The sequence below is a fragment of the Myotis nattereri genome, assembly GCF_964212035.1.
Source record: "Myotis nattereri genome assembly, chromosome: 19".
NCBI classification, from domain to species: Eukaryota; Metazoa; Chordata; class Mammalia; order Chiroptera; family Vespertilionidae; genus Myotis; species Myotis nattereri.
In genome coordinates, this window is record NC_138095.1 from 5924826 (window position 1) to 5947999 (window position 23174).

The window sequence follows — 23174 nt, forward strand, 5'->3', positions numbered from 1 at the left end:
ATCCATAGTACTTACTTCTAGTTGCAGGAAGAGTTCTGAAAGAGATAAAACGTGCAATTAGATTCGCTAGGCTGTGTCACCTTTCTAGACAGTATGTTAGGATTCATTTAGGAGCAGTAATTGCTTTCTGAAAGCACGATTACACAGAGCAAATGTTTTCATCAGTAAAGTGCTGATATACATGAAGGGGAAGGATGCAAGAAGCACTGGGTCTACTTAAAAGTTGGCCCTGACAGCATCAGCTCTGGCAGTTCTGTCCAAGGGCAAAAACAAGCAGCAGGCACCAAGCAACCTCGACAAAATAAAAATAAAAGTGATCCCGTCTTTCTCTCAGGACATATCCTCCGACGTCCCATAGGGCAGGATGGGGCAGGAAGAAGCAATGCCCTTACTCCAGAACAGAGTCAGCACTGATGCCTGTAAAGGACTGTGAGACGGGCTCTATGTGGTAAGGAAGACAATCCCCAAAAACGCAGAAGGCAGAGGTCTGCGCCCTCCTGGGCTTTGCTCCCAGGCCGCCACGCCTCCGTTCACAGCCATGCCTCCAGCAGCAATGCCCTCCGGTCTCTCTGATTCACTTCCAAGTGTCAGGTCTAATGCAGCCTCCTCCAACAGGCCTTTCCTCGGGCCCCTTCACTCATCAACCCCCCCCTCAGACACCTGAAGGCATCTACCCACCGTATTCAACAGCTTATTTAGCACCCTGTGTGCCAGGCGATTAGCAACTGTTAACCCAGCGGCTTCCCCACCACTAGATTGAAAGGCCCTCTGCAAAACGCAGAGCTTGGGACAAAACAGGTCCCTGACTTGTAATCTTTCCTGGGTGACACTAGTTGCTACATAAGGTCCACCAAGATTGTTGGCAGGTCACCGCTCCAGGGGGTGCTGTTCACATTTCCCCTCAGTCTCCTTTGCAAATCTGATCAATCCCCCATAAAAACTATCACATATGCACATTCACACATATGTCCAAGATTCTGAGAGTTTCAGGGACTCCAGGTTAAGAATTTTAATGTCAAATAACAACTGTTGAATGAGAAAAATTAACTGAGCAGAGGGACAAGCACTCATCATTCTCTAACCCCGCCCAAAGCCCTGACCACTGGAAATCCCTGGGCACAGAACACAGCCAGTCCAACATGCTTACTCCCATGACTGCTTCATACTTGATCCACTCATGAACAGGCCAGACATCTGAGGTCTGTGTCATTCTGAGAAATTATGCCTGCACCAACAAGTCAAACTGACAATTAGCACTTAGAGTTGGTGGCAGTTTTAAAGCAGCCAGACAACACACACAACTAAAGCAGGTGGATTATCTCTGCATGGAATGTGCTTTTTAAAGCTCAAGCCATGACTAATTTAGGGGCTCTTCTGCACTTTTATGGGGGTGGGAGGATGTTTAGAAAAGATCATGTGAGGACAGAATTGAGAGTGGAAGAAAAACAACTCAATGCTCACCCTGCAGTCCTAGCTTAAGAAAAGTTGCTCACATCAATTTTCTTTCTTTACTTATATCTTGAACCAATTCCGTGAGGTAGGTTCCCCTCTACGATGGGGAAACTAAGGCTCCAAGAGCAAATACCTGCTTAAAGGCACAAGACCTAGAGTGATGGAAGACCTAGACCTAAGGACCTCAGTCTCCACGGCAACACCTCCTTTCCCTGCTAAAAGGGCACTCCAGGAGGACCAAGATTTTTAAAGATATCCCAAGGAGCTGCCTCAGGAACTCAGAGTGGACGGGGTGTGGGGTAATCATAGGGGCAGGAGGGCTGCAGATAGGCAGAGGTCTAACGACTCTATCTCCATTGTCCCAGCACCCCTCACGCCTTCAGCTCCTTTTCCACCTGTTGGTGTCCACTGAACATCTACTCACTGACAGAGAGAAGAAAGGGTTCCATCAACAGAAAGCTGGGAAGTCACTGGATCGGAAAGAAAGAGGACAGCACCTAGACCTCATTTTAGAACCCAACATCACTTTTACCACTGCAGAAACAAATACCATGCTGCACTCAAAATGCTAGCTGATGAGAAGTTTCAAAATTTAACACAGCCCACTGGTGTGGCTCAGTGGTTGAGTGTCAACCTATGTACCAGGAGGTCAGGGTTTAATTCTGGGTCAGGGCACATGCCCGGATTGCGGGCTCAATCCCCAGTAGGGGGCGTGCAGAAGGCAGCTGATCAATGATTCTTTCTCATCATTGATGTTTCTGTCCCTCTCTCCTTCTCCCTTCCTGTCTGAAGTCAATAAAAATATATTTTTAAAGATATATTTAAAAATATATTTTTGAAGATTTCCTGTAAACATAGCAATCTGTGTTTACACACTTTAAGTAGTCATCACATCTTTTTGCATAACTCTATTTAACTTATCATGTTCCTTCATTTACACTTTTGGATATCTTTTGTCAATGAAACAGTGAGTTTCCTTAAGTCAAGGACAATGTCTTACACTATTTCATATTGCTCACAGAACTTAAATGTAGCAGATGCTCAACAACTGTTTGTTGAATGAATACATTTACTGTGTATGACAGACCAAAAAAATATTCTTTTTCTCTAAATGTTTATAATACTTGAGAGAGAAAAACAAGAGGACACTCCTTCCTCCCAGAGCACAGAATACTAGAAGCAGCAAACTCAAAATAGGAGTGAAACAACCTACAATCCTTTTCCCTGTAAGCTCCTCTGATCGTCCATAAAGCCAGCCCTGCAGACCCAAGAAAGAATGTGTGATTCTTCGGGTAACAGAGGACCCTGACTGCAAGGAGCCACCACTAACAATCTCCACTATGATCCTTGAGAAAGGATGAACCCGTTTTATATAACTGCACCTCTCCCCTAAAACTCTCCCTTCAATGAGATATTTGAGATATATTTTGAAGCGAAGCTCATATGGCCACATTACATTGATGATCAGCAAAAGGAAGAAAATTTGAAGATGATATAGTTCCATTTAAGATAGTGTCTTACCTGCATTTCGTATCCTCTCTTTGTACTGCTGATCTAGTTTTTTCATCCTCTTCTGATACTCCTGTAACGTACCTGATTTTGAGATTTAGAAAATAAAAAATTACTCTCCATTTTGGTTCCTAAAACTGTTTTCTAGCACTAACAGTAACTGCCTGAGTAACATCAGAATGAAACTCGACCCAAGAAAAGGCACACACAGAGCTAACTGGACTCTGGCTCTCAAGGAAGACACAGCAGAAATCACCCCAACACAGTGAACTGAGACTCTCTAGCAAGTGAGGTGTTACGGAGAAGTGCCGGCAACCTCCAGGGATTCTGGTCACTCGCTGCTACAGTTTGGATCAGCGGGCTTTCCTTTCCAGGAAAGACTTAATTCTCCTGCAATAAGACTAGCTCTAAATCAGCCGTGGGCAAACTACGGCCCGTGGGCCGGATCCAGCCCGTTTGAAATGAATAAAACTAAAAAAAAGAAAAAGACCGTACCCTTTTATGTAATGATGTTTACTTTGAATTTATATTAGTTCACACAAACACTCCATCCATGCTTTTGTTCCGGCCCTCCGGTCCAGTTTAAGAACCCATTGTGGCCCTCGAGTCAAAAAGTTTGCCCACCCCTGGTCTAGATCAATGCCATCTAGAACTTTCTCTGCAATGATGGAAATGTCCTATCACACTGTCCAATATGGTAGCCATTAGTCACATGTAGCTACTAAGCACATGAAATGTGGCCAATGCAACGGGGAACTGAATTATTAATTTTATTTAATTAAATGTAAACAGCCACATGTGGCTAGTGATAATACTGAACAGCTCAGGTTTAGATTCCTACAAAATCTCTACTCATTCCATTGCTTTTCCCAGAAGCTGCTCATTATGAGGGTCCCAATTAGTATGGGAAGTGTTTCCTAATCATAATGAGAAAACACAGTAAGGTAAATCCATAGTTCATTAGCATTTAGTTTAGAAAGAATAATACAATTTTATTTATTTTCTGGAAACAACATCTCTCCTACAACATGTCTAGCTGTAGGCAGTGTGATCTTCAGTTCATGCCCTACAGAAAGCCTTAGTGAGATTTCAACTGTTTGTTGAATGCATACATTTACTGTGTTTGAAGACTGCACTCTACTGAGAGAAGATAGCAAAATGTATACTGAGACAGCCAAATTTTAAATCACTCCAACAGAGAAGTGAAATGCACAGATTTCAAAGGTTTTTAATATTAAGAAGTATATTTAGAAAGATTAAATCACACACCAACCTTCCTGCAACTGTTGTAACTGTCTCTTGAGAGAAGCTAGTTTATCCTGATACATCCTGTAAAGAAAGGAAAGCCACAATGTGAGACAAAAACATTCAGTGCTCTATTCTAGAATAATCTACACACAGGAATTACCTGGGTTATTATAGGAATCTCATCAGGGTCCCTTAGCTGGTTTAAAATGTACCCGTAGCTAAAGGGACCAGAAAGGGACAGGATTCTGTGTTCTTAAATCCTATCCCTATTTTGTAGATCCTCCTGTTATCCCAACTTTAGAGAATCAGTCTAAAATCTGTAAGTATAAGGACACGCAGATTTTAATAAGTGACAATGATAGTTAGACAAGAACATACAAAAAAATTTGAAAAAGTGAGGCCATTTTCTTCTAGACTTACAAGCATAAATAACACACACACACACACACACACACACACACACACACACACACACCCAATATAGGAAAGGCATTAAACTCAGCTCTTATATCAACTCTACAATTAGATTATAAGTTCCAAAGGAGTAAGATTATGCCTGCACCCTCTAGCAGTCCGAAACCCCTTGCTGCTTACCACCTGCCTGCTTACTGCTCCTTACCACTCGGCTCACTGCCTCCTTTGCACTGCCTTGGAGGCAGGAGAGGCTCCTGCCACCGCCGCCGCTGTGCTCGCCAGCCGTGAGCCCGGCTTCTGGCTGAGCGGTACACTCCTGTACTGATCACCAGGGGGCAGCTCCTGTGTTGAGCTTCTGCCCTCCAGTGGTCAGTGTGCATCATCATAGCGACTGGTTGCTCTGGTCCTTCCGCCATAACAGTCGCTTAGGCTTTTATTATATAGCTATGTAAGCACTAAGTTAATAAATCTTCATATCATTTTTAAAAGCACTACTTTTTAGGATCAGAGAAATAATAGTAACTCAGTAACAAATGTTAACACGTTAAGCGCCATGTCAGTCACCGGTGAATGACACTATACTTTCAGTCCGGACCAGTCAGTCACTGGTGCTGCCAGCATATTGGTGAAGTCGTATATCGCGGGCTAAACGGAAAGGAAGAGAAAACAGGCTTGGCGTTTAACGTGTTAAAATGCATGATTTATTTGCAGCCCCAGCTAGATAAGAACACATAGCACACACAAAACAAAAGAATGCAGTGTGCTATTTTTCCCCCCTCATACTGAACGGATTATAGGCAATTATCCACTCTGGCAAGTCTCTTTGAATGGTACATACCACATATAAGTCAAATTTCAGCAATATTTTTGCCTCTACCTGAAAAACACTCCCAAATTCAAAAACAAGATTGGCAACCTGAAAAAAAAAAAAAAAGACTACTCTCCAAAAGATAATAGGCACAACAGCCTTTGGGTTAATCAAGTAAAGGCTGCAAATACACCCCAACTATCTATAGGATTAGGAAGAAGTAGGTAGAATCTAAGAATTACTCAGAATGTCTGATTCTTTTAGGAAATTTCACTCTCAATGCTCACCTTGAATCATACAAGGCATTCTATTGTAATCACAATTATTTCAATATCATCAAATATTAAGGAGCACATTCAATTAAAAGATTGTCTCTAAAGAATGCTTAAACATGTTGGATGTTGGAGAAACCAAGATGGTGGCATAGGTAAATACCAGAGATTGCTGCCTCGCACAACCACTTCAAAAATACAACTAAAAGACATAACAGACATCATCCAGAACCACAGGAAGGCTGAGTGGAAATTCTACAACTAGAAGGAAAGAGAAAAGCATACCGAGACTCAGAGAAGGTGCGGTACGGAAGTAAAATACAAAGGTGCGGAGGTGCATGCGGAGCGGGCTGGCGGCTGAGGACAAGATTGTCTGTTTCAATCGGGAGGGAGTCTCAGGCTCTGAGCTCCAGTTCCGGGCGAGTCTCTGGGAACCCAGACTCATACGGGAGAAATGGGACTGTCTGGCATCCATCGGAACTCGAGGACAGCTTACTCTCGGAGGCACACACAGTGATTGCCCGGGCCCCTGAGGGCAGGACTGAGAGCAGCCATAACTGCTTACTCCACCCGCCCTGTTGATCCCCTGGGACCCTGCCCCACCCAAGCCGTACACACAGAGGCTTTTGCATATGAATCGCCCGGCCCTTTGTAATCTGAAAATAACTTAACAAACTGCAGCTGCCCCAAGGCCCCAGGGCAACTTGCATTGCTTTACAGCTGGCTTCTGCTGGGTAACCTCAGGCAGAGGCTAGATTAGCACCTCCTTAGATCCAAGAGCCAGGGTACCCAGTGGTCAGAGTGGTACCATCCAATTACAACTCCTCAGACCCATAAGGGACACACTCAGGGGGCAGACACAGTGACCAACAAAGCCCCACTGAAGCAAGTCTTGCCCCATAAGGGTGTCTTCAGCACAGAAGTTCTCCCACCATAGACACAGCTGATTCTCACAGCCAATTGGCCTGAATGTCAAATTCTCCCAGTGTTACCTACAACAACCAAGGCTTAACTACAACAAGACTGTGCACAGAAAAAAGTCATTTCAGGGAGAACCAAGATGGCAGCATAGGTTAACGCCGGAGTTTGCTGCCTTGAACAACTACTTCAAAAGTGAAACTAAAAAACGGAACGGACATCACCCAGAACCACAGGAACACTGGCTGAGTGGAAGTCCTACAACTAGGAGGAAAGAGAAACGCATACGGACACTCAGAAGAGGCGCAGTGCTGAAGTCAAATTCTGAGGTGTGGAGTGCGCGGAGCGGGCTGGCGGCGGAGGGCGCGGTTGGCGTTTTCAATCGGGAGGGAGTCGCAGACTCTGAGCTCCAGATACAGGCAAGTCTTTAGGGACCAAGACTCAAACGGGAGAAGCGGGACTATCTGGCTTCGGTCAGAGCGAGTGCAGCTTTCTCTCCGAGGTTTGCAGCGGGTGCTGGGACTCAGAGAGGCAGAGCCCCTGGGGACAGGACTGAGAGCCGCCATAACTGCTCTCTCCGCCCACCCTGTTGATCCTGTGCGACCCACCCTGCCCAAGCCCCTGCACAGAGGCATTTGCCGGATAGCCTCAGGCAAAGGCTAGATTAGCACCTCCCTAGAGGACAGAAGTTCTCTCACTGCAGACACAGCTGATTCTCACAGCCACTTGGCCTGGAGGTCAAACCCTCCCTGGTATTAGCTACAACAATCAAGGCTTAACTACAAGATTGCGCACAAAGACCACTAGGGGGTGCACCAAGGAAGCATAACAAAATGCGGAGACAAAGAAACAGGACAAAATTGTCAATGGAAGATATAGAGTTCAGAACCACACTTTTAAGGTCTCTCAAGAACTGTTTAGAAGCTGCCGATAAACTTAATGAGATCTACAAGAAAACTAATGAGACCCTCGATGTTATATTGGGGAACCAACTAGAAATTAAGCATACACGGAATGAAATAACGAATATTATACAGACTCCCGAGAGCAGACCAGAGGAGCGCAAGAATCAAGTCAATGATTTGAAATGCAAGGAAGCAAAAAACACCCAACCGGAAAAGCAAAATGAAAAAAGAATCCAAAAACGTGAGGATAGTGTAAGGAGCCTCTGGGACAGCTTCAAGTGAACCAACATCAGAATTATAGGGGTGCCAGAAGATGAGAGACAGCAAGATATTGAAAACCTATTTGAAGAAATAATGACAGAAAACTTCCCCCACCTGGTGAAAGAAATGGACTTACAGGTCCAAGAAACGCGGAGAACCCCAAACAAAAGGAATCCAAAGAGGACCACACCAAGACACATCATAATTAAAATGCCAAGAGCAAAAGATAAAGAGAGAACCTTGAAAACAGCAAGAGAAAGAAACTCAGTTACCTACAAGGGAATACCCATACGACTGTCAGCTGATTTCTCAACAGAAACTTTGCAGGCCAGAAGGGAGTGCCAAGAAATATTTAAAGTGATGAATACCAAGAACCTTCAACCAAGATTACTTTACCCAGTAAAGCTATCATTCAGAATTGAAGGTCAGATAAAGAGCTTCACAGATAAGGAAAAGCTAAAGGAGTTCATCACCACCAAACCAGGATTATATGAAATGCTGAAAGGTATCCTTTAAGAAGAGGAAGAGGAAGAAAAAGGTAAAGATATAAATTATGAACAACAAATATGCATCTATCAATAAGTGAATCTAAGAATCAAGTGAATAAATAATCTGATGAACAGAATGAACTGGTGATTATAATAGAATCAGGGACATAGAAAGGGAATGGACTGACTATTCTTGGGGGGGAAATGGGTGTGGGAGATGCGGGAAGAGACTGGACAAAAATCGTGCACCTATGGATGAGGACAGTGGGTGGGGAGTGAGGGCGGAGGGTGGGGCGGGAACTGGGAGGAGGGGAGTTATGGGGGGGAAAAAGAGGAACAAATGTAATAATCTGAACAATAAAGATTTAATTAAAAAAAAAAAAGACTGTGCACAAAGCCCACAAGGGGGTGCACCAAGAGTGTCTACCTCACGTAATTGGGAAGGCTGAGCCACTGGGCCCTACAGGAAACCTAGCACAGAAAGCCACTCTATCAACACAGCGAAGCATAAAAAATGCCGGGACAAAGAAACAGGACACAAATGACAGAAATGGAGGAAAGCAAACTACTGGATATAGAGTTCAAAACCACTTTTAAGGTTCTTCAAGAACTTTCTAGAAACCGCCGATAAATGTAGTGAGACCCTCAAGAAATCTAGTGAGACCCTCGATGTTGTGATAAAGGACCAACTAGAAATTAAGCATACACTGACTGAAATAACGAATATTATACAGACACCCAACAGCAGACCAGAGGAGCGCAAGAATCAAGTCAAAGATTTGAAATACGAAGAAGCAAAAAACACCCAACCCGAAAAGCAAAATGAAAAAGAATCCAAAAATACGAAGATAGTATAAGGAGCCTCTGGGACAAGCGTACCAACATCTGAATTATAGGGGTGCCAGAAGATGAGAGACAGCAAGATATTGAAAACCTATTCGAAGAAATAATGACAGAAAACTTCCCCTACCTGGTGAAAGAAATAGACTTACAAGTCCAGGAAGCGCCGTGAACCCCAAACAAAAGGAATCCAAAGAGGACCACACCAAGACACATCATAATTAAAATGCCAAGGACAAAAGACAAAGAGAGAATCTTAAAAGCAGCAAGAGAAAGAAAGTCAGTTACTTACAAGGGAGTACCCATATGACTGTCAGCTGATTTCTCAACAGAAACTTTGCAGGCCAGAAGGGAGTGGCAAGAAATATTCAAAGTGATGAATACCAAGAACCTACAACCAAGATTACTTTATCCAGCAAAGCTATCATTCAGAATTGAAGGTCAGATAAAGAGCTTCACAGATAAGAAAAAGCTAAAGGAGTTCATCACCACCAAACCAGCATTATATGAAATTCTGAAAGGTATCCTTTAAAAGGAGGAAGAAGAAAAAAGTAAAGATACAAATTATGAACAACAAATACACATCTATCAACAAGTGAATCTAAAAATCAAGTGAATAAATAATCTGATGAACAGAATGAACTGGTGATTATAATAGAATCGAATCAGGGACATAGAAAGGGAATGGACTGACTATTCTTGGGGGTAAAGGGGTGTGAGGGGTGCAGGAAGAGATTGGACAATAATCGTGCACCTATGGATGAGGACAGTGGGTGGGGAGTGAGGGCGGAGAGTGGGGTGGGAACTGCGTGGAAGGGAGTTATGAGGGGGGCGGGGGGAGAGGAACTAATGCAATAATCTGAACAATAAAGATTTAATTAAAAAAAAAAGAACGCTTAAACATGTCAAGTACAGGAGGAAATGGCTGTGTAAACTACACACAAGTAAGGATATGGAACCTAGTGTATTAAATTTTCTACCACATTGAGTTTACAGAAAACAACTTTGAATTCTCAGTCTGTCTCTGAAAGGGAGTATTAACACACTAGAGGTCTGGTGCACAAATTTCGTGTACTCGGGGCCGGGGTGGGGGGTGGGGGGCGGCCCTCAGTCTGGCCTGCACCGTCTTGCAGTCCGGGAGCCCATGGGGAATGTCCGACTGCCAGCTTAGGCCAGTGGGGAGTGGGCCTAAGCCATCAGTTGGACAGCCTTAGCGCTGCTGCAGAGATGGAAGAGACTCCCACCACCTGCTTCTGGCTGTGCAGTGCTCCCACACACTGACCACCCGGGGGCAGCTCCTGCATTGAGCGTCTTCCCCCTGGTGGTCAGTGCATGTCATAGCGTCCTGTGTTCCAACCATTCCATCAATTTGCATATTAGCCTTTTATTATATAGGACTGAAGAAGTAAATGACAACAAAAAATTCAGGTTCCAGAAAAGAACAGGTATGTGAGAATACATTTCAAATGGGCCAAGGTAAATCATTAAAAAGCCTGAAGAGACTAAAAATAAAATTTTTTAAAAAAACAAGCAGTTTCAGGGATGAAGCTATGAGAAAAATCACATGACATGATCTTTCTTTATTCAGTCATATTGGTTAAATTTTAACTGAATTATCCCTTTGGGTTCCAATGATTGGAAAAGATGACAGAATCCAGAGGATGGTCACAAAAATCCTGCAAATAAGACCTATAAGGAAAGGTAATGTGGACCTCATAGTTGATAGATTTTAAAAAGTCAAATCAAGAGCCTCAGAATACATTCAACAAACACTTATCGGTATATTTTTTATGATGTCTTGCATCTGCGTTTATGATAAAAGGGAGCGGCTTTAGTTTCTCTGGGTAACTTAGTCGTGGCTCTATTGAAGATAATGAGAAGAGGGGTAGGGTGAGATCGTGTGGTAAGAGGAAAAGCACTGGAGTAAAAAAGTCCTGCTCTCCAGTGCTGGTCTCCCTGAACCCTCCGGAATCTAACGTACCATCTAGCTCAGCGGTCGCCAACCTTTCAGAACTCCTGGGCCGCCAGGGGTCTGCGGACCACCGGTTGGCGACCCGTGTTCTAGCTAATACTTGCTGGGGTCATGTCAATCTGAGAAGCCAGTAGCTGTGAAACATCATTTACCCTCTCTAATGCTTTTCACATCTTAAAAGAAAAGTGGGGAATGGTTCTCTCCAATTACTAGCATATGGCCTTATCACCCAGGGGTCATTCCCTCCACGTTCTTTCTAGCATATCTTTAAAAGATTCTTTTAACGGGAAGACTGATTAAATGTGACAAATTTAAATGGGCAAACTGCACACATACACTAGTACATGGTCTTTGGAAACACTATGGTCGAAGCCATACACACAAGGTCACTACAGAGACTTCCCTGCTAATTCTTTACTCCAGGTAGAAATCTAAAATTCATACTCACTGTTCTTTCATTTCTACGTAGTCTTCTTCATCATGCTTTGCCAGGTCCGTTTCGCTAGCATCCTCAGTGTCTGCGTAAAATCGGGGAAGAAGGGTTTGTTAAAATCATCTATAGAGTTGATATCACCTGACACACTTAGTAAATTTCTGGTAGTTTTTCTTTTAAATGAATTCTAGTCAATGCAGACCTGAGTGAAGCCATCAATAAAAAATATATATTAGTTACTTCAGAAAAGCATATGCCATTTCCAACTTCTAAAAGGTCAGCTTTACACAAAGAGCTTGCTTTTCTCTCAAGTGCAGCTAGAGAACAAGGTGCATCAGACACAGGCAGCCGTGGTCAAGGCTGCTGCTTCCGCAGAACACTGGCCGCTCAGGAAAAGAAGATGTGGGTGTAAGACTGGAAAACTACAGGCAGGCAAGCCCTGGTCCCTACTCCATGACACCCTAATACGTACATTCTCTTCCGGTATATGCCCAGTTTGAACCCTTAACACATTTTACGTCACGTATGTACAAAGGAGAACCCGACTCAAGGAGCTGAACTCTAATAACTGAAATATTTTTAAAGTTACAACTAAAAGAAGACGAGATGATCACACGGAAACTTTCAGGATGTTTTAAACACTGTTCTTAGAATAAGCAAATGGCAGGGGTGTCTACATAATTTCAGCAGCCCTACTTAAGGAGGGAAAAATCATTTTTTGCTTCATTGCTCCCCCTGGTGAGCATGAAAAGCAGTACAAGGGACAAGCGATTCCCATTCACAATCCCTGGTTAAGCTTTGTCTTCAAATGTGGTTTTTAACCAAATGCAATTAGTTCCTTCAACTTTGTATCTGCACACGCAGCTGCCTTCTTAAAGGCTGTTCCAGGCCCGACACTCCACAAACTCTGTCCTCCTGCAGTCAAGAGGCTTCACGGAGTCCCCGGCCTGCGCTGGCCGCAGTGCCTGGCACCTAGGGGACCGCGATGCCTAACACCTACCCCTCACTCCAGGCAGCGGCTCTACCTTCCGCGCCACAGCCCTCTTTTGCGGCAGAATACTCCACCCAGATATCGGTCTCCATCCCCCTTTCTCTTCTCCCTTGCTTTTTGTTTCGGCACCTTCCTCCTCTTCCAGCCAGCTCCTTCAATCCCTCCAAATGTTTTCCTCACTCTTGCCAAAGTGTAAAACCCAGTTTGGAAAGCAAGCCTTGCTTGAGAGGCAGTCACGACACGATGCAAACAGCAGGGAACTTAAAAACACAACACCTGGGCCCCATGAGGCCAACCCAAATCCCTTCCTTCCCCCGTGTCCGTTCCCCCAGAGATGAACAACAACAAAAAAAAACCTGAGTATTTCCCAAGGACCAGGCTTTAAAGTGCCAGGTCAGCACTTCACTGACATGCCTCACTCCCCCCTCGCACCTTCCCTAGGAAACCCCATCTGCTGGGGCAGTTGGGGCTCCTAAGCGTAAGTGAGTTGTCCAGGGTCAAAAGCTGGGCCGAGTGAGCCAAAGTCAGGCCTCCATCCAAACCAGTGGTTCTCAACCTTCCTGATGCCGGGACCCTTTCATACAGTTCCTCATGTTGTGGTGACCCCCAATTTCATTGTTTCAAATGGAACATAATTAAAGCATAGTGATTAATCACAAAAACAATATGTAATTATATATGTGTGTTCCGATGGTCTTAGGCGACCCCTGTGCAAGGGTCGCGACCCACAGGTTGAGAACCGCTGATTACTGATGCCAAGCCCCATGCTTCTAACCAACCTGAACCGCACTGGCGCTGCCCAAACCAAGTCTGACCAAAGCATTTCCCCCGGGCGGAGGGTGGGGGCGGGGGCGGGGGAGCGGCCGCGGAGGCCAAACGCTCTGCTCCTCCGAGGAACTAAGCGGGAGGGGCTCTCAAAGGAAGGCTTTCTCATTCCAACCGGTGGAGACCGGAGGTGCAGCCCGAGGCTGTAGGGGAACGAGGGGCGGGACCTTAAAGGGACTCCAGCTGTGACAACCGGTCCCCTAAGTCCCTTCTTCCCGCGACTGTCGGGCACAAGGTCCCCAGAGCGTCCCGCGCCCTGAACAGGTGGGGTAACTCGCCGGCGCCGCGGTCCTGCCGGCTGCCCCGAGCCCGCGGGTCGGGCCGCCCCTCTCCCCGAGGCCCCATCCCTGCCCACGCAGTCCCACCCCGTCCCCGCGCCGCCCGGCGCCCTAAAGGACGCGCCTTCGTCCGACTCGCGGCCCCGGCAGCTGCGCTCGTCGTCCTCCGCGCTCTCCAGCTCCTCGTCCTCCTCGGGGTAGTACTCCGGCGCCGGCGGCGTTCCAGTCGGGGCTGGGGCCGGGGCCGGAGCCAGCAGCCCCGCAGCACTCATGTCGCCTCTGACAACAGCTGCCCGTGCCACCCGGAGACGGCGGCCACCCGCCCGGCGAACGCGACGCCCGCCAAGCGGTGCCCGACGGAGCGGACAACTTGAGAAGCGGGAGGCGCGGCGACCTCTTCCCCGTCTCCGGGAAGCCCGGCCCCTCGCGCCCGCGCTCGGCAACGGGGACCTCGCTCCGGTGGCAACTTCCGGGTCGCCAGCTGCCCAAGGATCGCCTGACTCCGCCATCCTTCAGGGAATGGAGAGGTCGCCGGACGCCTCCTTCGCCTTAACCCCAGCCCCTTCATCGCCGCCTTAAAATCCTCCACGGCTAGCGGCTGGCGGCTAGGGGCGGAGACAGAGTCTCTCCAGGCAAACCCATGGGCAGGCCTCATCTCGGCCAGGACCCCGAAGCCCAGAGGCGACTTCCGGAAACAGCCGCCAGGCGGCGCCTGGGGCCAGAGCCAAAGTGGGCATCCTTAGCGACGTGAGAGGCAGAGGGTTTGAAGGGCTTCTGCAGGTGGAGCTGGTCTATCGCTTCATTAAGCAGGTGAACGACATCATGCCTAAATATCTAGAGTCCCGAAGAAAAGGTGCCTGGCTCCTCCCCGCCTAATTGAAACTTTATTGAGAACTAAAATAAAGACAAGGATGCTGATATTCCATCCTGGAGTGAACAAAAGGATAGTTTCCCAGTCTCTGGGAGTCCTTTCTGTTTGTATAGGTTTTACTCGATAAGATGTTATCCCGATTTTACAGACGAGAAAAGAGCTGCCACTTGCCTAAAAAAAAAATGAGAGCGTCCAGTCTGCCTTGTTTAGACTCAGAACCAGGCCCTGGAGAATACAACTGCCTCATATTTCTTAGAATATTGGTTTTTTTAGGGTGGTTCTCCCCAATCTAATGACTTGCAGACCAGCTCTCAACTGCCACCTTTGCCTACAGGAGGTTAATTAGGCTAACTGAAGGAAGGTGCTCGGTGGAAACGGAAAACAAGAGAGCGGACTCAATGCACAAACTGATGTGAGTGATTCCCTCTGCGCAGAAGGGGACACAGTGTTACAAGCTTTGTTTAAGGGACAGATGACGATCTCCCCTCTCTAGTTGTGTGTAGCAAGAAAAGGGATGAGGACAAAGGCGCAGAGATGTTTAATGGTTTGTCCAAAGTAACCCTTCTGTCTGTGCTGCACCAAGCCTCCATAGAAAAGTAACTCGCAAGTAAAGTTGGATACAGTATAAAAATACTGTGTAAATACTGGGTGGAATCCAGTATTCTGATTCTCAGATCCTTTGGGACCGAATTTATCTCTGAATTGGCCTTCATAGAGTCTTCTCAAAGTGCAAAACCTTGTTCTCATCCCATTTATTTTAACGTTTTTATTTTCTACCTTGTCGCCATTTAAAGTTTGGCTATATTTGTGAGGGATTTTTTTTTCTACCTTGTCTTCATTAAAATCTTGGCTATATTTGTGAGGGATTTTTTTTTTCTACCTTGTCTTCATTAAAATCTTGGCTATATTTGTGAGAGATTTTTTTTCCTCCCAACAAAACTCAAGAATTTCCAGACTGGAATGCTGCAATGTCTTCTCAGGAGTTCAGAGATCTTCTGAAGCCCCTTCTAAAATAAGAGCCATCCTTGCAGCTCACTGTTCACCATCTATATATAAACTAAGATTTCAGAATTGTCTCCTATCCAAAGGATGATGTCATTTTCTTTATTTATGCTGTTAGATCCGATCTAAATTATTTGTAATCAACTATATTGAGCAACTTGAGTTCCTATCAGTACCAGTAATCATAGACCAGAAAAAGCACCAACAATTTAGAAATTAGAATTCATTGCTATAATGAATCAAAGAGAAAAGAGTTGATTTCCTTGCTAATTGGCTTCCTTTCAAGACACTTGGATTTTTATCATGCTTATGTTTTATTTCTATTTTCTTGATTGTAAATAACATCTGTTAATAGTCATGCATTTCTTTTTTTATATGAATAGACACAACTGAACACTAGGGTGGTGAAAACTTATCCCCTTTCTTCCAATCCCTATTGCCAACTTCAGAATTGGTAAGATGAGCTCTTACTCAATGACTCTTTAGAGAAGGAGGACCTACTTATGTTAATATAATGATTTTGGACAGTTTTTCTAGGCCTACAGGAATCAAGTTCCCTCAAAATGAAGCTTTACCACCTTGAAATGCCTCTGCATCCCCTTCCCACGTGGCACGCAGTCACGCTGCTCGGGAGACATCTACTTCAGAACTGTTCTTGGAGTCCTGCTAGCCCGTCCTCACAGGCCCTCTCTGCATACCCTGACACTCAAACTTAAATGTAAAAGGGGAGCATCGTGCCCTAACCAGTTTGGCTCAGTGGATAGAGTGTCAGCCTGCGGACTCAAGGGTCCCAGGTTCGATTCCGGTCAAGGGCATGCACCTTGGTTGCAGGCACATCCCCAGTAGGGGGTGTGCAGGAGGCAGCTGATCGATGTTTCTCTCTCATGGATGTTTCTAACTCTCTATCCCTCTCCCTTCCTCTCTGTAAAAAAAAAAATCAATAAAATATATTTTAAAAAGGCGGGGGGGAGCATCGTCATTGGAATGAGGCGTGATTTCAAAACACTAGGGAAAATATAGTGTTTAGAACACAAATTTGTCAGTGGGAGCTAACACACACAAAAAAGAGTTCATGGTAGAAGTTTCCTGAGAGTGAAGTCCTACATACACATCTGACAAGGCTTCGGATCAAACTGTGTTTCTGAAATGACACCATTTCTTCATAAACACTGACTTGTCAAACTGCATAAACTTTGGGGTGAGAGTAGTTTTCGGTTTCCTGTGTTGTTTAGTCAACATGGACAATTTCACAAACAGAAAGAATGGCTCTGTGTAACATGATGCACTTTCACCCCTGGCAGGCACCATCTTTCACCCTGGGTCAGGACGGGTCTCTGGTATCACAGGTTGCACGTGGGTCAAAGTGTATTATCCTTTGGCCATTAGTTCACACAAAACCATTAAACCATGTGGCCCTGAAAAAGAATATGTTGAAGAGGCATGCTGAAAGCTTGCTAAAGCTAACAGGGTTTCCCCTGTACAGTTCCTGTTCCGCCTATTCTCATGATTATCAAAACCCACAGACTGATTATTTCTAAAGTTTTGTCCTTGTACCTATCAAAATGTGCCCCATCCGTGTTGAACGTTTACTTGTGCAGAGCACGCATCTAGTATATCGATTTCTTTTTCCAAAAGCATTAAGCTGATGTCTGTTGAACGCAATACAAGGTAGGGGCAATTCCCTTGACAAAAATACAAAAAAAAAAAAGTTTAAATCCAGGAAATATTTACAAGTCCTGAGTGAAAAACAAAACACCACTATATTAATTTCCGGCAGAATTACTCAGAAGGCTGTGCAAGGTCTAGCGGAAGAATGGGGTCCTCCTCAATGGCTCTAGCAGGGTGGTCCAGGGGAGTCCCAGGGGGCCTTGGCCTCTGGGAGTCTCCCAAGAAAAGTAAAGGCGCTGGGAGGAGTGCCGCGAACTTTGACCGCAGCGCTGCACAAACAAAAATGACCGCACCCCAGGCGGGCCCGCGGGTAAGTGAAGTTGCAAGGGCTTCCGCGTCCAAAGAAGCCCCGCCCCGCCTCATTCTGCCCCGAGGTCAGCTCCACCAATCCTCGGGCGCCATCGACAGCTCGGCTCCTCAGGCACCTTCAATCAAGTACCTATATCCGGGCCCAGGCCTGTGCCCCGCGATCAAGGAAGGTCAGTAGAGAGCCTATCAGAGTCGAGCTAGGGGCGTGGTCTGGGGGCGGAGGGCGGGCGGATGAGCCCGTGGGGCGGAGCGCGCTCGGCGCAGTCGGGTGCGATTGGCCACCCCTGGCAAGAGCCGCACCTCGGACAGCAGCAGCGGCGGCTGCGGGAGGGTCCGTGTGGCGCCCGGCGGCAGCGGCGGCGGCGGGGTCCTGCGGGAGAGAGTGGGACGCGACGCCGAGACCGCGGGCGGAGCCTCCGCGCGGCCGGCCCCTGCACTCAGCGGCGGGACTCAGGGACCCTCCAGGGGACCAGCGGCAGAAGAGCGACCGGGGAACAAGTGTGGGAGAGGAAGCGACGGCGGCGACGCCGGGCCGGGTGCTGACAGCAGGTCTGAGGTGAGCGCACCCGGGGCGCGGGGCTGTGACAGCGGGAGCCGAGGCGGGGGGACCCTGGGCGGGACGAGGTCGGCGAGGACCCGAGTGAGGGGAGTTCCGGAGCGGGTCTGGCCGTCCGGACTGTGGAGAACAGACCCCAAGAAGGGCTCAGGGGGGACCCTAAGCGGGACAGAGAACGTGAGTCCGAGGGGGACCCCGCGAGGGTCCGGGACAGCGGGTCTGAAGAGAGGGGACCCCGAGAGCGGGCGGGACCGCGGGTCTGAGGGGAGTTCGCGCGAGGGGCCGGGACAGGTGTGAGGGGGTCCCCGCGAGGGCGGGACCGCGAGGAGAGGGAGGTCCCCGAGGGTGTCTGGGACTGGCGGTAGGTCTGATGGGGTCGGGATAGCGGGTCTGAGGGGCAGGGGGACCTCGAGAGGCCCAGGGCCAGCAGATCGTGGGGGGTGGGCCCCCGAGAGGGACCGGGCCAGCTGGCCTGAGGGGGGGGGGGCGAGAGGGGCTCGGAGAGGCCGGGGCCGCCGGGAGAGGGAGGGAGCCGGGGTCGGGGTCGCTGCGCGGCGCGTGGGAGCCGCCGGCTGCGCGGGGTCCCTGCCAGCACCCCTTCCCGGGGGCGCGTGAGGGGCGCGTGAGGGCGCGGGGCAGCCGGGCGGCCCCCGGGGGGCTCGCTGGAACGGGGGTTGTGTCATGGGACCTCCAAGGAGCGCGCGGGCGGGGGTCTGGCGGGAGCGGCGAGGGCTGGACGGTGCGCGGGACGCCCTTCCATTCATTCCCGGGACCTGGCGCGGGGGCCCTGGGAGCGAGGCGCCGCGGGCTTCTCCGGCCCAAAGGAGAGCGATGCTGCCGGGCCCCGCTGGGGCTCGGCTCGGGTGTGTACTCGGAGGGCCCCATGCTGTTCCTTGTGGGGCCACCAGGACCTCAGAAACTTTTCCGGATTCGGCAGCGCCTCGGCCTCAGCGCCGGCGGGGCGGGGGAACGGGACGCGTCTGGGGTCTGACCGCGGGGCGTCGGTCTGGGAGGCAGTGGACGGTCGGACGAGGGTTGGAAAGAGCCTGTGTTGCTGCCCTGGCCGGCTCTCCAGTTAGTCTCCCTTCCTCCGAGCTGCCGGGACTGAGCGTGAGGCGCAACTGCTGGACCGGCAGCGGGAGAAGCCTCCTTACCCAGCACCCTGCGCCCTGCCGGGGAGCCGCGCGGGGGGCCGTGCGTGTCTCCACGGAATGCTGAAACCGAGGAGGAAAGCAGCTGGGGTGGGACCCGGGCGTGGGACCCGGGGTTGGGACCCGAGGGATGGGACTTGCGGGGTGGGATCTGGGGGTGGGAACTGGGGGGTGGGAACTGGGGGGTGGGACCTGGGGGGTGGGACCTGGGGGTAGGTCCTGGGGGTGGGACCTGGGGGGTGGGAACTGAGGGTGGGACCTGGGGGGTGGGTCCTGGTGTGGGAACTGGGGGGTGAGGAAATTAAACTGATGCCAGGCTAGGGGTTCACAGTGCTTAGCAGGTGTCCTGGATGCACGGGCTCAGCATTCCAGCCAGCAGTTTGGAATTTTTCACTTCTTTGTCCCTGTGTGTTGCTTCTCCAGACCCCTTCTCTTTGCAACTGTTTTCTTTCTTTCTTTCTTTCTTTCTTTCTTTCTTTCTTTCTTTCTTTCTTTCTTTCTTTTTATAGAAGCGGATTTAGAAAATGATGGTATTGGGGAAACAATGGTGGATGTAATGACTAGATCACTTCGCAGATATTTCGATATTGTCTTTGTTTCAGGTTGAGAGTGTGTGCTATTAGAAACCTTTGCCCATGGTTAGTAATGGGTAGCTCAACTAAGCAAGGGAGACACACTGCCCTTACTTCCCAGAGACCTCATGTGGAACACTTACACACAACTGCTTTCTGCAAATCCAGGACAAAAATTCCAGAAGTCCTCTTGGTCAGAGTGATATTAGAGGGCATGTGCCATTTGGGGATTTTATTTAATAGTAGCTGACACAGAACACTTCTTATCTGGTTTCAGAAAGTGTGGAACTTTATGTGGTTATGAAAAATCCACCAACCAGAAGTCCTCCTCTAAGAAATAGAAGTCGTGGAAATAAGGAAAAACAACAGCACCTACAAATTTTAAATATGCGACAACTATCATTTATTTAAGGTGTATTAAGTGTAATTTTTTCACATTAAATTTATTTTTCAAGAAACCTAGAGAGAAATCAAGGTCAGTTAACACAAGAGGTTATGTACAAGGGGCATATATTCACTGTGTAGTGCATGTAACATTTGAAATGGTCTGTAGAAGGACTGGGAATCTCAGTACCAGTAATTCTACAAAGTAGAATTTGAGCAGATAAGCTCTTTCATCATACTTGTTAGCTCATCTCTGATTCGTACAGATTGTAGTTCCTTAAGATAAAATATTAAATTTATTTCCTTGTAACAAAAGAAACTGTTCTGATACTCCCCTGAGTGATTACTAAAGCAGTCATTTCAGCCACATTACGTTATATTGATCCAGAGATGCTGAAGAGAGATTCATTGTAATAGAATTTTTAGTGATAGGAGGGGCCTACAATAACTGTTTATTCCTAGAAGAGAGGCGGAGTAGAGGAGGGTAGGAATTCGTGGGAATTTATTTTCATTTGTTTTACAAAATAAAACACTAGGAGAACTGTAAATATGTGATTTATTACATACATCACCATTTAAACTCTTTCTTTTCTATTAAAAAATAGAACCCAAAGTAGAGATTAAGAAGGAGCCTTCCAGATGAAAGGTTACAGCAGCCTTTGGATGCAAGTTCTTTTCAGTTTGTAGTTCTTAAACTATTAGTTTAGCAGGATGCAAGTACTGCCCAGTAAATACAATAACCCATTTTACACTTTCTTTACCACTTGAGTCCTATACAGTCAAACCATTGTAATCTTAGAGTCTACCTTGATATCTAATTTGGTTTAATGTTTAAGCCAACTTGAATAAAAGTTCTCATTGCTTGCCAGTGTTCAAATTTGTTGGTTTCAAGTAGTATAGGAGAATGAATGAAAACTACTATTGGTACTTTTACTTTAGAGTCTTTTTTGTTAAAAAGCCTCTTTATAATCTTTTCCTACATTCTTTGTTTCTTCCTTCCTCCAAAAAGGAAAACAGACAGAAAGTTTCCATTTAAAAGTGTTGTGTGACTCTCCTGAGAAAACATTTTTCAGATTTCTTTTCTTTTCTCCAATGAGAGATTTTTGTCAATCAGAGAATAGTTTTGAATGAGTAGTTTTGAGTCGCAGACTATTGTACAATTAATTGCATTTCACCATAGGGAGTATAGTTTGTAATTATTTAGCCTATATTTAGCCATTTTATTGGTTGCTTTGTTATTTATGAGGATATATTAAAATTTTGTTACTTTTTCTTAGACTCAGCTTAGTAAAAAATAATAAGTGATATCTAACTATAATTATAGATTAGATATGTTTATTTATAGGCCAAAATGTGATGTAATTCATATCTAAGCTATGGGTCCCCAATTAAAAACAATAACCATTTCAAATTTTTATGATAACCAGTAGAAATTAAATTGATAAATTTTATCATTCTAGCTATACTATGTTGTTAAAGTTACCTAAACACTTTCTAAATCAACATAATGTGTGTATATATACATATATATATTAATATATATTTTAATATATTTTTATTGATTTCAGAGAGGAAGGGAGAGAGAGATAGAAACATCAATGATGAGACAGAGTCATTGATCAGCTGCCTCCTGCATGCCCCACACTGGGATTGAGCCTGCAACCCGGGCATGTACCCTGACCAGGAATCGAACTGTGACCTCCTGGTTCATAGGTCAATGCTCAACCTCTGAGCACACCCAGCTGGGCCATAATGTATATTTTCTGACTCAAGATTTGTTACAGACATTGAAATATATTTAAAGTTTTTCTAAGATATTTCTGTATTATAACAGAAAGACGGAAGGATAAGTTTCTTGATTTGTTAACACAGAACAGTCTCCTAACAATTGTCAGCTATCTCACAAACACACATTTTTCATCCCCAAAGTGAGTGAGAAAAATAAGATACATTGGAATGCACATTTTATACCTAGGAAAACCTACTCCCATTAAGCAAAGAGGTGTGGCCCACATGTCTTTAGCTCAGAGAATTGAATTTGCAAGCTGGAGTCTAGCGTTTGGGGCCCTTTCACTTCACCTCTGGCCTCAGTGAAATGAGGGGTAGCAAAATCAACCTAGCATTGTATGTTTTGTTATGCTTAATATTTAATTAGTGAATTATCAGTACTCATTGGAAGAGTACTATTTTTGACAGACAGTGGAATAACTTTATTTCCAGATCAAACAAGGGCTCTCATGGTATATATTTCTTTTTATGGAGTATGTTTCACTTTCTATCTAATGACACTGGCTTATATCCATAGCAATCAAGGCTAGACAGTTCAAATACATTTTATTTAGTCATTACAATAGATGGCACTAATCAAGGCAAAATGCTTTCTTTTTTTATTATTATTATAGTTTACTTTTTATTATGACTTTCAAAATTATTTTTTTCCCTTTTTTTCATTTATTGTCTAAAGATTTACATATGTCTCCTTTTTCCCCGATTGGCGCCTCCTGCCCCCCCCCCCCCCACACACACACACAGAATGCTTTCTTTTTTTTTTTTTAATATATTTTATTGATTTTTTACAGAGAGGAAGGGAGAGGGAAAGAGAGTTAGAAACATCGATCAGCTGCCTCCTGCACACCCCCACTGGGGATGTGCCCGCAACCAAGGTGCATGCCCCCAACCGGAATCGAACCTGGGACCCTTGAGTCCGCAGGCTGACACTCTATCCACTGAGCCAAACCGGTCTGGGCCAGAATGCTTCCTTAAGTAAACTAATCACCTAGTCTTGGTAGTAGACACACAAAAACAGAATCATAGTTCATGGCTAATTGTCTTTCTGTTGTAAATATTAGCTTTTACTTTTTCAAGGGTGTGCATGTTAAAATACACAAATATTTGCAAAAACCACATCTACACTAATAAAAGAGAAAGATGTAAATTAACCATACCTTCATGATGACCACCAGCCAATCAGGAGTGAGCATGCAAATTAACCCAACAAAGATGGCAGGTTAATTTGCATAAACAGGCCTCCGAATGGCTGGGGGCGG

The 23174-nt window shown here is 46.3% G+C and overlaps 2 protein-coding genes and 1 long non-coding RNA gene across 4 annotated transcripts in view; 2 read left to right on the forward strand and 1 right to left on the reverse strand.

Annotated features, from left to right (window-relative positions):
* Nucleotides 1–14050, reverse strand: part of SUDS3 (SDS3 homolog, SIN3A corepressor complex component) — a 262755-nt gene extending 248705 nt beyond the window's left edge. For both annotated transcript variants that reach the window (XR_013997218.1, XM_081113462.1), the window contains exons 1-5: nucleotides 13739–14050; nucleotides 11536–11605; nucleotides 4235–4290; nucleotides 2974–3045; nucleotides 16–35 (exon numbers count right to left, since the gene is read on the reverse strand). Coding sequence is in view for 1 of the 2 variants with exons in the window: in XM_081113462.1 (XP_080969588.1) it covers nucleotides 16–35; nucleotides 2974–3045; nucleotides 4235–4290; nucleotides 11536–11605; nucleotides 13739–13886 (366 nt within the window). In the remaining variant the exon portion in view is untranslated. The remainder of the gene's footprint in view (nucleotides 1–15; nucleotides 36–2973; nucleotides 3046–4234; nucleotides 4291–11535; nucleotides 11606–13738) is intronic.
* A 330-nt stretch (nucleotides 14051–14380) lies between these two features.
* Nucleotides 14381–16174, forward strand: LOC308534891. The gene is made up of 3 exons (XR_013997222.1): nucleotides 14381–14424; nucleotides 15871–15941; nucleotides 16016–16174. It is a non-coding gene; the product is annotated as an uncharacterized lncRNA (long non-coding RNA).
* A 1556-nt stretch (nucleotides 16175–17730) lies between these two features.
* TAOK3 (TAO kinase 3) overlaps nucleotides 17731–23174 on the forward strand; it is a 151365-nt gene continuing 145921 nt past the window's right edge. The window contains exon 1 of the mRNA XM_081113679.1: nucleotides 17731–18020. The gene's annotated coding sequence lies outside the window, so the exon portion shown is untranslated. The remainder of the gene's footprint in view (nucleotides 18021–23174) is intronic.